The following is a 15,668-nucleotide window of genomic DNA, read 5'->3' as shown; positions in this document are numbered from 1 at the left end:
CGATTGCATCCAAATAATTACACACAAAATGATAAGGGGGAGAAAATTTGTGGAGAATTATAAGCCTCCAAAAGGAGCACCGGAAGAAACCATATCAGTACGAAAAATGTGATACTTTGAAGAGCAGATTGAACGTTACGGATAATGATAATAATACTCTTTGAGTATTTTATTCTGAAACAAAATATGAGAAGAAAATTTGAAAATGCAACAAACGAAGTTAAATTCAATTAAATTCAATTAAAGAATACATTTTTTTTCCTTTTTCCATAACAATCTTTCCACTTCCCCATCTGGTGAGTTTTTATCTTCTTTTTTTTGTAATTTTTTGCAGGATTTGCTGCAAACATCTGGAACCCTATCTAGCTCCCATACACACTTAATTAAACTCACAAGATTGTTGAGATTAGCAAGACTTCTTCAGAAAATGGACAGATATTCTCAATATAGTGCTATGATACTGACTCTTTTGATGTTATTTTTCACGTTAGTTGCCCATTGGTTGGCGTGTATTTGGTATGTGATAGCCGAAAAAGAAGTTGACACAGATTTAGGTGAGTGAATATCATTTATTTCGCATAAAACACGTATAATGTAAATTTATGAATATTTTAATTCACTTTACATTGATTATATTCCATTCCAAGCTTGAAACTGAGTGTTAATAAACTGTTGCCATTCGCTGGGAAATACTTGCTTATTATGATTAAGTTTTTGTATTCGCGAATGTGTGTGTTTTAATGACTTACCGTCATTATTGTAGTCGATACAAAAATGAATAAGGAGTTATTACAAAATATTTGCATCAACCGTATACTGGTTAGTATAAAAGGTAAGTATAAAAGTATAAATATTCATGGGGCTTAATAATTCGCAAACGCCCGTTATAAGAATTTCGCACGAAAATTGACACGAACGATCCACATTTTTAATGAGGTTGTATGCTCGAAGAAGACACTTCAAGTATTCATAACTTTCAGAAAAAAAATCCTTAACAAAAATAATTGGCGCAAAAATATGGAGCTCCAATTCACTATACCTGTGACGTGAGGCAACACATAAATAATTTAGCAGAAAAAGAATTACCGCAAAATAATAAGAAATAAGAGATGTTACAAAATGTATCGGAAAATTTTAAGATTCTTGTGGCTGTTCTATCGGAATAAATAGACCACATTTTGAACAATTAGTTTAGCTACCTTCACTTTATGTTTTCTAAAGTTTTATACACGATGAAACTCCACCACAGAGTAAATAGTAAACTAAAACAATGGTCAGTGCATGATAATCACGTGAACATCCCGGGCGAAACACGGCGAGGCGTTGTTATTGGTCCCAATCAGAGACACAAATAAAAAACCGAGTGGTAGGCGTGATTTTTTTAAACATGTCTGACATGGATACAGCTGATGAAGTTGTTGACATTAACTATACTCCGCTTAAGAAAATAGCTAGAAAGCTTCATTTTAGCGCTAGCGAAACAAATTTTTGTGAATATTTATAAAAATGAAATGCAATAGAATGATGACAACACCATTGTTGACGTTATTCCCAAAACGGCAAATATTCCAGGAGTCTACCGAATCCCTACCGACCCAAAAAATATCCATAAAGAAAAAAATTATCAATTCAATTGATAATTTGGAGGGCGCCATCAGAAGAATTGTACACGATTTTTTTTTTCAAAATGTGTTGCCTACAGTGGATAAAGTTCTGGGTAGTTAACGAAGAGAAGGATTTGTGGGATTTTAAAAAATCAATGATTTATTGAAAGAAATGGGATTTCAATACAGAACAGAATACAATACCTACATAATAAAAAAATTATTATCTGAATGAAGCATGGGTAAGCGCTGGACATACTAATGATAAAGTTCACGTGGACATACAATCCTCGAGGCAAGCATTCTTGGATGGACTTTCCACATTATTAAAGATCCCATGATAATTTTTCAAAAAAACTTTTATTTAGTGTCACCTATCTGTGTATGTATATGTTTAATCAAATCTAAGTTTGATATTTTGATCTACATCCACTTATAGCACTATATCTTCCCTTCTTATTTGATCAAAGGCTACCTCCAAATCTATAAAACATAAATTTCCTTTTCTTCATTTATAATTTCTCCCTCAATTGTCTAATCCTAAATATCAAGCGTAAAAATGATATCACCGAAATATGTATTTCAAATTATCGCCAACTACAGCTAGATTTTACTTCACTAACGGTTCACAGCTTGGAGTGAAGATGGTGCCAGATAACATCTGCTAGATAGTATTTAACTACAGAGACCAAATGATAGCGCTATCCAAACAAGATGGTGTTACGCCGCTCTGACGAGACTCAAAACCGTCGAAACTAGTCAGTGTTACGACCTTCTTTCCGCAATTGTAGCCATTAGGGATGTTTATATCGACAAAACGGAAGTAGGTGTTTTCTCATTTGTCGAACGACAGTTCATTATTTCGAGTTCGAACTGATGTATAGGTCAAAAGTAGATATACTTTTTTATATTGGGCACCCTTTGTATATAATATTTAAAGTATCGAAAGCTCGGAATATACATTATATAGAGTATACTTTAATCTTTGATTTTTACAGCCCCTCAATAAAAATTATCGTCTTTGTACCCTGTATTAATGTTTTCGTCTTTTTGTGGTACCGAATAATTTTTATTCCAGGTTGGATCCACACCCTTGCAGAGAGACTCCATTTACCGCATGCCTACAATGTAACTAGCTTAGATGCGTATGTCACAGCACTTTACTTTACATGTTCCAGCTTAACCAGTGTTGGATTTGGGAATGTTAGTGCTAATACTACTAACGAAAAGATTTTTAGTATATGCGTCATGTTGATTGGAGGTAAGTTAACTGTACCATATATATATATATTGTTTACCAGAAAAGTGGACTTGTGTTAATAAAACTTTCGAATGCTCAGTGACTACAATACTTACATTTCTGGTTTCAAACCAACTGAAGAGTTTAGAGACAGAAAGACAGACACCAAGTAGTGTTTTTTCAAATTTGATTGGTTTTTTTGTTATTTGCTAAAAAAATTGAAAATAATATATATGAACAACAACAAAATAAAGAAGATTTTTCCTTGACATATGTACGAAGACTTTTCCAACAGCTATCAAATTATTTCAATAAATATGATATTAGAGGAAATTTTTATGCATAATCATATGAAGTTCCTCGTAATTATTTTGAATGATGCTGTTTACAAAGGTCAGACATTTAGAAATAGTTCAATAAATCATGGATATAATGAAAAACTACATTAATAAACCGTTTGATTATATTTAAATTTAAAAATCCTTGAATCATAGGTAAACACGAAAAAAGCGAATTTTTAAAAATGGTTCACATGCATAGGATCAATAAATAAAATCATTAACAAATTTGGGTGGAATTAATAATTATCTTTCATATATTTAAATGTAACTACGAAAATTTTTAGTGCAGTTAAGACAAAATTTTATTTTTACATTCATGTCGTAGGTGGTCTCTTGATCGATATAACAAATAATTGTGCCGCTGTTTACATAGGGCAAACATCTCAGTATTTAGAAAATATAATAGAAGGTCATCAATACGGTAACAACGATAAAATAGCATTAAAAAACCAACTGATCTCTCTATCAGCAAAAAAATTGAATTACAATGATTCATAAATTCTTGAAACGTAATCAAATACAGGAAAAAGTGAATTTTTAGAAATGGTTCAAAATGGGATAATAAAGACCCAAACAATTCGAAAAAAATATAAAGCAACCATCAATTAAATCATTTGTATTTGGATTGAAATTTATAAAATATTTACAAATATAACAACTAAGAAAAAATTGATATTTCTTGTTAAAACAGAGTTTTATTTTTATGTTGATATTACAAAAATCCAATGTCAAGTCATATTTTGATAAAGACTTTTTTTCAAAGACCGAATTGATTGGAAACGTCAATTTTTAACTGTTATTTTAAACTGATTTTCTATGAAAAGGCACCTAAAATTAAGATTATTCATCGCGAAAACAAAATGCAATTATGGTAATTGGGAATTTAATATAGAAATATGAACAAGCATTCTGTTGCAGAACCCTTTTCTTCGTATCTTGTAACAATCAGTAATTAAATAAATGCCATTTCTTATTTAATTATAGCCAACCGTGGTGATGATGGTTGAGTTCGACTTGTAATACGATTTTTCGATTTACAGCTTTGATGCACGCTGTGGTATTCGGTAACGTGACTGCAATCATCCAAAGAATGTATTCCAGACGATCTCTCTATCAGCAAAAATGGCGAGATCTCAAGGATTTTCTCACTTTACATCAGATTCCGAAAGAACTAAAACAAAGAATGCAAGACTATTTTCAAACAATGTGGTCACTAAATCACGGTATTGACATTCATGAGGTGCGTTTTTATCAAAAGATAATATATATTAGTAAACATAACTAGTTAATTATCGTATGGATAAGATAGCGGTTTGATTGAATAAAATATCTCTAAAATCCACTTGCAACACAAGATTTTATCCATAATCGGACTTACTTAGTATCAAAATTTCACATTTTGTTCTAGTAACTCATGTCACCAAGCCACGAGTTAATATTAAAGATAGAACGGCATGAGAGAGAGTGAAAGAGCATCGGTTTACCATTGTCTATCTCGCTTTGATCGCTTTTAAAATCAAAACTTGTTATTCTCCTCTTTTTCTAAACGAAAGTTTGACGTCATGGTGATCCGATCAGAATAAAGTAGAGAGATATAGATACCGGTTTTCTATCAGCAATTCAGGACTACTTGGACACTTGGACACTTAGATACCCTCCTCCAAAGAGTTGTAAAATCCAAAAATCCATTCTAATGCGAGTCAATCAGTTAGAGCATGGTATTTCATATCTGTCTTATTTTCCATCTATTCAAGATAAATATCTTTTGTTGGTACAATTTCTCCTTTTCCAAGATTCCAGCAATTTGAATAATTTTATATATATTGGTTCAGACTGAAACTTATTTTGGAATAAACAATAACAATAAAAATTCCTTATGAATGCGAAAGGTAATAGATAAATCGAAATCGAGTGAAAAATTTTTTAGTTAATTTTTTTTATATATATAAATATTGAGAAAAACTATGATTAACTTGATATAATATTAATAAAAACTATGATTGAAATTATCTTTTTTAAATCGTCATGATTTTACATCTAATTTAATTGATAATGGATTTTTAATAAACAGTATTTTTGACTTCTCGACATAATTTCGGCATTTCGTAATATATAAGTATAATATTTAGTTTTTCGATGTTCAAGCATGAAAATCTATATCGATCTACAATTCTGTATATTTCTTCACTATTTACTGGAAATGAATATGCGTCGGAATAGCAAATATTTTCCAATATATCTGAATTCGTTTTTAAATCGTTCACTATTTTATTTACGGTATTGTTTCACTTTGTTATTGCAGAACTTGTGGTGAAATTTCATAAGAATATGGAAGCTAATACATCCCGTGAATTTGTTTTAATATTGGACGGCTAATCACACGATTTGTGCCAAGTATTGTTGAGCATTTTTAAGGTTAGATTTGTCAATCAAAGTTTTAAGTGAATTTGAACACCATTCATACATCAAAAAGTTAATGTCCCCCCCAAGCCCCTAGCTTAATCCGGCCCCGTATAAAGCAACGAGTGCGACGGAATGGTCTTATAGAATAAGGGTAATACAATTTTATTCTGTTTGGGCCCTATGTTCGATTCCAAATTGAAAAGTTGTTCGAACATTATACTAACAAAATTATGGTAATTATAATTGGGTTGTAACAATACTAAGTAAACTAGATGAATTGACTCTTCAAATATGAAATAATACAAAGTTTTTTTTAAAAAATACAAGATGAATAGGTGAAAAACGAGATGAAGAATTTATTTGCACACCTCTAGGATTTCGTTAAGTTGCAGAAGAGTCCATAATTTGCTTACAAAAAAGGCGTTGGTGGCTGACTCGTTGCCGGCTGCCTCGATTATATACAAAATACATATCTGTGTCAAAATCATCATAACTTTGATGGATTTGGCGATTATTCTACTTCGTTAACGACATCATGGAAAAATATGTTTTTTTGTTTTACCCTTAACAGGTTATCATTGCCAACTTTAAAACTAAAATCAAAAGTGTAACTGGCGCCCTCTATATAAAACGAAATTCGTGGGATGTATCAGCTTTAAAAACTTATTCATATAAAATTATATTGCAATGTTGCCAGCAGCTTCGCCAAAATCAGAAAAAAATTGTATAAATTGTTTTCTTTTTCGATGCCCGTTATCTTGGATACGGATGGCATTGAGAAATTATTTTTTAGTTGCCCCTTATCCTATAGACCTACATTGGAACACTCAGAAAACATAATTTTCATATCTGCTTCATATATTTATTTTTCACCTTTTATTTATTTTATTATTTCTTTAAATATTTTTATTCGCTATTTTTATCATAACTCAGTACTTATCCACTTCTCAACTTCAAATCACGTCCAAAAATTTGACTCTATAAAAAGCACTCAACGACTCACAAACAAAATAAAAATTCTAAAATACAAAAAATCTTCGTAAGAATACTCAAATGAATATTATAAATTCTCATAAATACCTCAATTGACATTGAAAAAACCATCACAAATTTATGAATACTATAGAAAACTGGACCAAATACTGGAAAATGCTTTGGATTGGTCCCAAAACGAACTTAATATATAAACACCATACAATAAATGTTTAAGGCTAATTCGAAACAAAATAACCTTTTCATTTCTAGACTTTGAAAGAATTTCCAGAAGAACTTCGAGGCGACGTTTCAATGCATCTGCATAGAGAAATTTTGCAGCTTCCCATATTTGAAGCTGCCTCTCAAGGATGTCTTAAGCTTCTATCATTACATATAAGAACTAATTTTTGTGCGCCTGGAGAATATCTTATACACAGAGGAGATGCATTGAGCTACATCTATTATATTTGTAATGGATCAATGGAAGTCGTCCAAAATAACATGGTTGTTGCAATTCTAGGTAAGGCAAGTTTAATTAATATTTGCAAAATATAATACTACTTATTCATTGATATTATTGGTAATTTAATGTTGATTTGATTAAATTAACCTGCATGAAAATAGTAATAGTGACAACCTTTGAAGTTACCAACAAGGGTTGAAAATATATCGGTACCGGTATAGCTGAAGGATCTCACAACTAGAAAATACATAATCTACAAAGATAGTTTCCTTGAGTGTTTAGCGAAATTTCAAAGTAATAAAAATAGATTTTTGCATTATTTTATAACTATGGATGAAATACGGGATCATCACTTCCCGGCAAAGACAAAAATTTAAGCAAAACAATGGGCTGAAACGAGAGATAATTTTTATTGATCAGCTATAAATGGAAAAAAATCAATAGGCTAAATTTAACTACCCCTCTATAGAATAGTTAGGAAACTAATTTTGGTTTGCTTGGTGAAAAATTATCGTAATACCATCCGTATGCAAAATAAAGAAGATTGAGGAAAAAAATATTTTACCATTTTGTCAATACGAATATGTTTTGGAAGCTAATACATCTCCAGATTTTCATAGAGTGCATAGGTGCTACATTGATTGTACACTGGTCCTACCAAGTAGTATTGAAGATACCTTTTTTGAGAATAGATTCATAAATCAAAACATCGAGTGCACTGAAACATCATTAGTTTTCCATCAAATAAGTGGTCTTGGTAAAACTCGATACCGTGTACAGAATATTTTGATTTGAAAATTATTAAGTAACAATCGATGGTAAAAAGCAATGATAAAGTTATTAATTATTAATTAGTATGCATTATACAAATTAGAAATTTCAATGATGTGAAGTTTATGAAGCAAACGTTTCTGAAAAGTGCGGATGGTTTCTTTGAGGATTTTTCTAATAAACAATCAATACTGGTACCGATTTAAGTCATACCAACTTCAGCTCGGACTATCAAGAAGCGAATTAATGAAATAGCAGACACTGTATTACAACAACAGATCAACGCCATTAAACAAAATATCGTAATTTTTTTAACGTGTATAAAAGTGTCGATGTTAGTAACAATTCGCAGTATCTTGACAATAACCGTGTATGTAAAGAACTGTTCTGTCTATTACCAACGACAACAGAAGAAAATATACTAAATGAACTCGTTAAACATTTCAAGGAACGGGACTAAGATATTTTGTGTAACCATAGAGGGCGTACCTGCAATTTGTATTGATACTGAAACGGGCATCTGTGCGAGCAAGTTATTTTCCATATGAAAATCATTTTGAATCCGTATGGAAGCCAGCTAACAACAGAAAATTCAGTGGCGTGTGCAAATTATATTAAAAGTAAATTAGACATTTAGGAGTAGAAAAGTTTTCGCGGGAAACACAAGGACATGGTTTCGAATTAAAAAAAAATTTGGGAAAATATAGTTTGACAGCAAAGTCTATGTTTGATTAAAAGTCTTAGAAATTTTAAAACATTTTTTAATTGAATAAAAATCATACGGTTTTTTATAGTGGCACTTTGGCTTTATTCAAAATTATACATCGGCACCTCTTATTCATTCAGAAGACGTACCAGCTTATTGTGTCCTTATCTGAGTAATTGTTGGTTGATCGTGAATGGCCGTTATTTCCTTTGGTTATTTCCCATTGGTCGAATAACATTTATAAATTCTAGTTTTTGCTGATCTTGATAATATTTTGAAATTTATCACTGCTTCAATGTCTCTTGCTGTTTTCATCCTCTGTCCAATTATTTTCGACCTTCTGAATTTCTTCGTTTTTGTTCATAACTGTCATCACTTGATATAGAAATCTTCTTGTTTCCATTAATCACTTATATCGATAACTGCTTGCCTTCCATTACCATATATTTAGTTTATTTATATGTCCTTGTTGCATATCTCTTAATTCCAATCTAGCTAGGGCGTTGCGCATTTCTATTTTTGATCTAGTTAAGAATATTACATCGCATTAGCAATATAATGGGGTATCGGTTAGTAAACAGTTCCTGCAGTATTAATATAGCTTCCCTTCATGTCTTTTAATATTATATTGAACAGAAACGACGAGAGTAGGTCGCTTTGTCTTAAGCTTTTGATATTAAACAGTTGCTACAAGTAGTAACTTGTAGCTTTCTCAAAAGTCATGCTCACTAACTTGGTAATCATAATTCTTATTCCAAGGTATTTCATAGCTTCATACAACATTGATCTACTAACAAATTGTAGCTGCTTTAGGTAAGGTATGTGGTACCTCTGCCTTGATACTCTCCTAAGATCCAAAACCCAATTTCAGGAACTCTGCTCTTATACCATTTTTCCGAGAAGATGTTTTTGAATGCTTCATCGATCACGAAAAAGTCTTTGAACGCCTACAGCACGATAAACTTGATATAATACATTGGATAAATGAGTTTAGTGAAAAATTTATGATTAGCAGTATTACAAATTGTGTAAATAGTTATTTTAGTCTACAAAATATGTAGTTATAGAAATAGGCTGCACAGTTTATTGGGTAATGTGTTATAAGCTTTCGGTTATTTTGACCTCTTGTAACGAAAAATTTCGACCTATTGTAATAGTATATCACTTACCGAGCGCGGAAAAGTGTGTCTTTATCACTTTCCATCGATTCATGTAAAATTTTGTCCGAAGGCTTTTATTGTTTTAAGTTTAATAAGCCCCAATTTCGTTAACTATTATGTGGATACTTTTAAGTAAATGTTAAAAAAGATGTAGCATCGTATATATAGAAAATTCCAAGAAAATGTAGCAAACTCATCCTTAGCAGTTATTTCACAAGATCGATAAAAATTTCAAGTTCAAACATACCAAAAATGATCTCAAGGTTACGAATTTCTTAATTTGGTGGTACTATTACCGTGCATTGATCATATAATAATTATATTTTTGAATTATTATTTTGAAATAAGTGATGTGGTAGTAAATTTGAAAATGATTTACAGAAATTTCTCTTACCAGACTTTGTTAAACAAATTTCAAGTTATAGAGATAAAGCAAACACCCGGTACAGTAATTGAAATAATTGATATTCTCCATTTGGCTTCTCCACATATTTATTTCCAGGAAAGGGTGATTTAGTGGGAAGCGACATTAATATGCACCTTCAAAACTCATCGAATGGGCCATCAAATGATAATCAAAGAGAGCGTACCGCCGATATTGTGATAAAGTCGAGTAGCGACGTACGCGCCTTAACATACTGTGATCTCAAATGTATGCATATGCAAGGATTGGTGGATGTATTGAGATTATATCCAGAATATCAGCAACAATTTGCCAATGACATCCAACATGATCTCACATTCAATGTTAGAGAAGGATATGAAGCTGAGGTGAGTTCCAAATATTATGATTATGCAATAATGTTAAGTAATTTATTCAGATTTAGGCAATGTAGGCCGACTATCGATTTTGTGGCTTATCTATAACGTTTGTGTTGAATAAGATTTGTTTTCATTGTAAAAACATTTGAATAACACAGTTAAGATTAAAACTAAAAAAAGTTTGTTTTATGACAATTGATTTTACAATGAATTTGAAATCAATACATTATTAATCATACCAGAATTTTGCTGGAGTTACTTGGTTTTGTAGATACAAAGAAATCGCTAGGAGAAGCCGTGTGTTTAATGATTCAATGAAATTAATTAAAGCTGACAGTGTTAAAATATTCCCGATTGTGGATGAAAAATAACAGCCACATATAAAGACAAAAATATAATTCTAAGTGTACAGAAAGAACCTAAAAATTCAAAAAGTAATACTTAAAAAAATAAATTTCATTCTTATGAAGCATTAACTGAAGATGATTACAGTTTTTGATCTAATTTAATTTTGTTTTAAATTAATTTGATGTAAATAATTCATTCATGGATAAATTAGTTTTATCCGAAAAAACAACATTTTGCCTTTACGGAATTTTAAATCCACATAATTGCCGGTAATTTTCGGATAAAATTCCAATGACAGAAAATCATACATAATATCCACCAAAGCTGTCCGTTTGGCGTGAAATAGTTAGAGAAACGATAATTTAACTTTTTTTTATGATAATCACATTAAATAGTTGTGGAAATTCACTACGTAGATGTGAGGAATATCTTAACGATTCTCTATGCGGCGTTAGAAACGCTTTCGGAACACGTGCAGCACTCGAAATGATTTTTATTTTCTAAAAATGCCGTGATCAGTGAAAAGATGTTTTTGAATGCTTCGTCGATCACGAAAAAGTCTTTGACCGCCTACAGCATGATAAACTTGATATAATACATTGGATAAATTATTAAAAATGGATAAAATAATTAAATTAAACAATACTTTTTTCCGGGATTAACAGGTTCAATTTCAGGTAATAAATATTCATAAATATTACTGAGTGATCTTTTTATTCATTGATAAGATACATTTGTAAGAATTTTCTTTTTAATAGTGTCTTTCACTGCGTAGAATTTTTATATTATCGAAATCTATTTGATGGAATTTGTCTATTGCAGTGTTTTTTTAGTAACGTTGGATGAAAAATTCTAATTATTCTTTTTATATATACTCATAGTTACTCTACAAAACTTACCTATCGCCCCTATCATTTGAACCGGTTACTTTGGTGTTTTTTACAACCTTGAAAATGGTTAAGTACAAAAGAGTTCAAATTTCTGAATCTAGTTAATTTAAAAGATTGTTTTTTATATAGAAAAAAAATGTAATTTTTTGTGATTTCGTTTTTTAACTAGTCTTTCAAAGTTACATTTACTTCTCTGTTTCTAGGTAGAGTCTGAAGGAAATGGTTTTCCGTCTCTCACTCTTCCAAGCATTAGTGAAGATGATGAAAATGCCCATGACGATGGAGAAACTTCCCCTCTGTCACCCAATAGATCACCTTTACATATCGTATCCACTAGTCCCAGGCATGCTAAATTTAATTTACGGTAGGTAAACTAAAGTTCTATAGGTAAATCGATTATTGTGGTCTCCTAAATCCATATAAAATATTGAATTCATATGATTCATATTACAACTTTCAAAGTGAGAGCAAATATTAATACAAAATATCATAAATGTATTTTTTGTAACAATTGAAATGAGGAATTTCAAATTTAAAGTCTATATTTGATTTTTTTATTGCACTATCAAAGATAAACCAACTTATAAATTGATTAATAAAGTTTATTTTAATAATTAATAATATCTTAAACCTTATTTCTCTTTTCAGGTAAGGTCAATTGAAATGTTTTTTAATATAACAAGATGAAAATTAATTTATTTTCCAGGGCACCACAGTAAAGCTTTTATTCATACAATACACTTTGATTTATTACCACAACCACACAATAATCATCTTTACCTCCAGTCAAAGATTTTACGTCTCTTCTGATTCAAAATTAGTATTTAGAAAAAAAGACTAAAAGGCTAAAAAAAAATAAAACTGCGTTAACGAACCACGAGATATCAAAAAAACATAAATTCAATTATGAAGATTCAAAAAACAGAATCAAACATACGATAAAGAAAATTTTTAGAGGTGGTTCACGTTCATGAGAACGAAAAAGCTATAAATGATAAAAAAGACCTAAATGATTTAAGTCTTGGAACATAAAATAATCTGAAAGGGCTAGATCTGGCGAATAGGGTGCATGTATTAGTAAATCAAACATTAATTTTGGCTATTGTAATAACGGATGTGTGAGCTGGTGCATTGTTTATCTAGATGAAACAACACTTTCTTTTTAACCAAATGAGGATGTTTTTGCATGATTTCTGCGCTCAAACGTTGCAATAAGTTCACATAATACGCGCCTTTGATAGTTCTCCATTTTCCAAGATAGATGAAAACTATCACACGAGCATCCCAAAAAACCGACGCTATGACCTTGCGTGAAGATATTTGCCTTATTATGAACCGTTTCTTCCTTTTCAGTCCATTGTTTTGATGGTTCTTTTGTTTCGGGAATGGTTACGAAACGGCGCAAAAATTCGGCTTTATTTCTGTGGAACACTCAATGGAAACATCTTCACGACGCTGTTCCATCGTGAACAAACGCAGCACCCATCTTGCGCACTATGTCTGGTAGCTCGTGAAACTTCAGTTAACGCTTTGTGGATGTTCTTCAAAATTTCCTCACCTCATTTGGTCGACTCTGCAATTCAAGATTTTAGTGTTGATAACGAAGATGCAGTCTCACCCAGAGTAGAACCTAGTTCAGCTTTTATATTGATTGGGCTCAGGCATTTCAAATAAAAGTATTGTATCACCTAACGATGACCAATTTTTCCCATGCTTAAAAATTCACTGAAAACGTTCACTATTGATGGCTTCCAAACAAATACCAAATAACGTGGCATCTTCAAACTTGAAACATATGCCGTATGGATTTTGTACTTTATAATACAGTGGTATTTTCAAGCAGATACCGCGATCTCTAGGTGAGGCCAGGTACTTCTGGGACCATCCTCGTAGATGACGTAGAGGTCCTATTTCATGGCGTCGAAGATCCCTTTTATTGGACGATTGGAGCAACCAGTTTACATAGAGAATATTAATAACCGATAACCATTAATTGATAGAATTATAATTTGTTAATTATATATTAGAAATTATCCCCAGAGTATCCGTAATTCAATACTGCAATTAAAAATTCGACAACCAAAATTTGTAGATGCTGCTGGGTCCCGTTTCGAGATTCTAGAAACTAAAAAAGTGTATTAAACATACTCTGGATTGAAGGAATTGAACATAAACGTATCCATCTTTGTATGTCAGTTTCGGTCCTTGAAGACGATAACTTATTAATCAGAATGCGCATTAGACAGTGAACTTGTGAGTTTTGGTGTAGTGGTAGTCTAACCAAAGTGTTCAATATTTATATATATGAGTGGTCATTGTGATTTTAGCGGAACTGTGAATTAATTTCTAAAAAACTTTCATTCTTAACATTGTGTTCAGTAATTACTGATAAAACGGAATAATCGAGGAGTTTTGACGTAAATTCAATTTCAATCATCCCATAGATTAGCTGAAATTGACAACCAAAGTTAAATCTTTATTATAATGCAACTAGAACTTTCAGTAAACTAAATATCTAAACTTTTTATTATTTAAGGTTACAAGAATTTCAAGAAAAGGAAAGACGCTCTAGATTAGGTGGGATAGCTACGAATCATTTAGCAATGCTCAGACAAAGAGTAGAGAGACAACGAAGTGTCAACATTCCACACCACTCAACGTCAAATTCGATAGAAGGTCTCAATTGTGAATTCAAAAGTGATGTTGAAAATTCTAGAAATGGAGTAGACCGATTAGACGATCAAATTTCTACCTTACATCAGGATGTTGCAGCACTTAGTTTAGAGGTTAGTTTTATTTTTTGTATCCATTTGAAAATATTCTATTCTATTCATACTAAAAAAACCTGACTGTCACACAATTACACAAAGTAGTTTGAATAGATATAAAAGAGAGAAACGATTTCGAAAACTAGACGACTCAGAGAAGATTGCAAAAAAGTGGGAAAGGCATCTGACCACCAGACGGAACATTATCTTATCGTAAACTCTGCATTCTGGGTATAGGCGACAAAATCCTTTAGTGTGTACTCCATAGAAGGAAAGATTAGATTAGAATATTAGAACCTTCCTATTCTTTGTGGCAGCGTCCTTGGTACGAACCGTATAACTAGCGCCCTCTATGAGCGTCATGCGATTTTCATTCTATGGTTTGGTCATATCTCACATCTTCTTCGTATCTCAACTGTTGTTTGATTGTTAATATTTTATAATTCCAGGTGCGAAACGCTATTCACGCTCTTCAAGAAATGACGACTCCATCTTCTTGCAGTGCTTCAGTCATCAATTATTCTGCTCAATCTAACCCAAACATTGCACACCTCCATCATAGTCCATCCAGTAAGTCAAATAGTGGACCATTAGCTAGGAGCAACTCTCATCCACCAGAAATATTTTGTTGGGGTGATCCTCCATCACCTCCCTTCCATGCCATAAGAACTTACACTGACTCGGAAACTCAAACCGATTCCAACCTAACCAACATGCACCAATATATAAAAGAAAATCCTACGAGAGCTTTGGAAATTTTGGGTTTAGATCCTAAAAAAGTTTTTAATTGTATGGAAGTGAGAAAAAGTAGAAGTATACCTGATTATACAGATAGATTCAGAAACTTTCTAGACATTGCTGAATTCAGTGTAAGTGCAAATGGTCAATCGGACTCCTGTCTGGTAAATATAGAATCTAAAATACTTATGGAAGAGAATTGTTCATCATCACGGAAGGTGGATAGAGGTGATAGAAAAGTGGAAAGTCTTGAAACATTGGATTTAAGTGAGGCACGAAACGCGTTGTTTAAAATTCGAAATAATATAGGTTAGAGTAAAAGTATTTTCATAGCGGTTCGAAATGATAACTGATTTGGACAAATAAGTGTATAGCAGTTATTTGTGACGTGGGTTTTATAACTGTGTTTGGACACGAAAAATAAACGAGGACAATCTGTACATGAAATTCTAAATTGTAACAAAATTCTCAAGTTAATTAAGTTTGTTTTTTTCCCCGT

General features: G+C 31.7%; 1 protein-coding gene across 4 annotated transcripts in view; it reads left to right on the top strand.

Annotated features, from left to right (window-relative positions):
• Positions 1-15,646, top strand: part of LOC130895432 (potassium voltage-gated channel subfamily H member 8-like) — a 101,034-nt gene extending 85,388 nt beyond the window's left edge. For all 4 annotated transcript variants that reach the window (XM_057802706.1, XM_057802707.1, XM_057802703.1 and 1 more), the window contains exons 8-15: positions 335-554; positions 2,683-2,865; positions 4,226-4,425; positions 6,834-7,083; positions 10,166-10,434; positions 11,867-12,027; positions 14,200-14,449; positions 14,881-15,646. In XM_057802706.1, coding sequence (XP_057658689.1) covers positions 335-554; positions 2,683-2,865; positions 4,226-4,425; positions 6,834-7,083; positions 10,166-10,434; positions 11,867-12,027; positions 14,200-14,449; positions 14,881-15,483 — 2,136 coding nt within the window. In that variant the 3' untranslated portion in view covers positions 15,484-15,646. The remainder of the gene's footprint in view (positions 1-334; positions 555-2,682; positions 2,866-4,225; positions 4,426-6,833; positions 7,084-10,165; positions 10,435-11,866; positions 12,028-14,199; positions 14,450-14,880) is intronic.
• Positions 15,647-15,668: the final 22 nt, after the last annotated feature.

This window comes from Diorhabda carinulata, chromosome 6 (assembly GCF_026250575.1).
Source record: "Diorhabda carinulata isolate Delta chromosome 6, icDioCari1.1, whole genome shotgun sequence".
NCBI lineage: Eukaryota > Metazoa > Arthropoda > Insecta > Coleoptera > Chrysomelidae > Diorhabda > Diorhabda carinulata.
The sequence above is the reverse complement of the archived record's forward strand: the minus strand, read 5'-3'. Positions and strand labels throughout refer to the sequence as shown.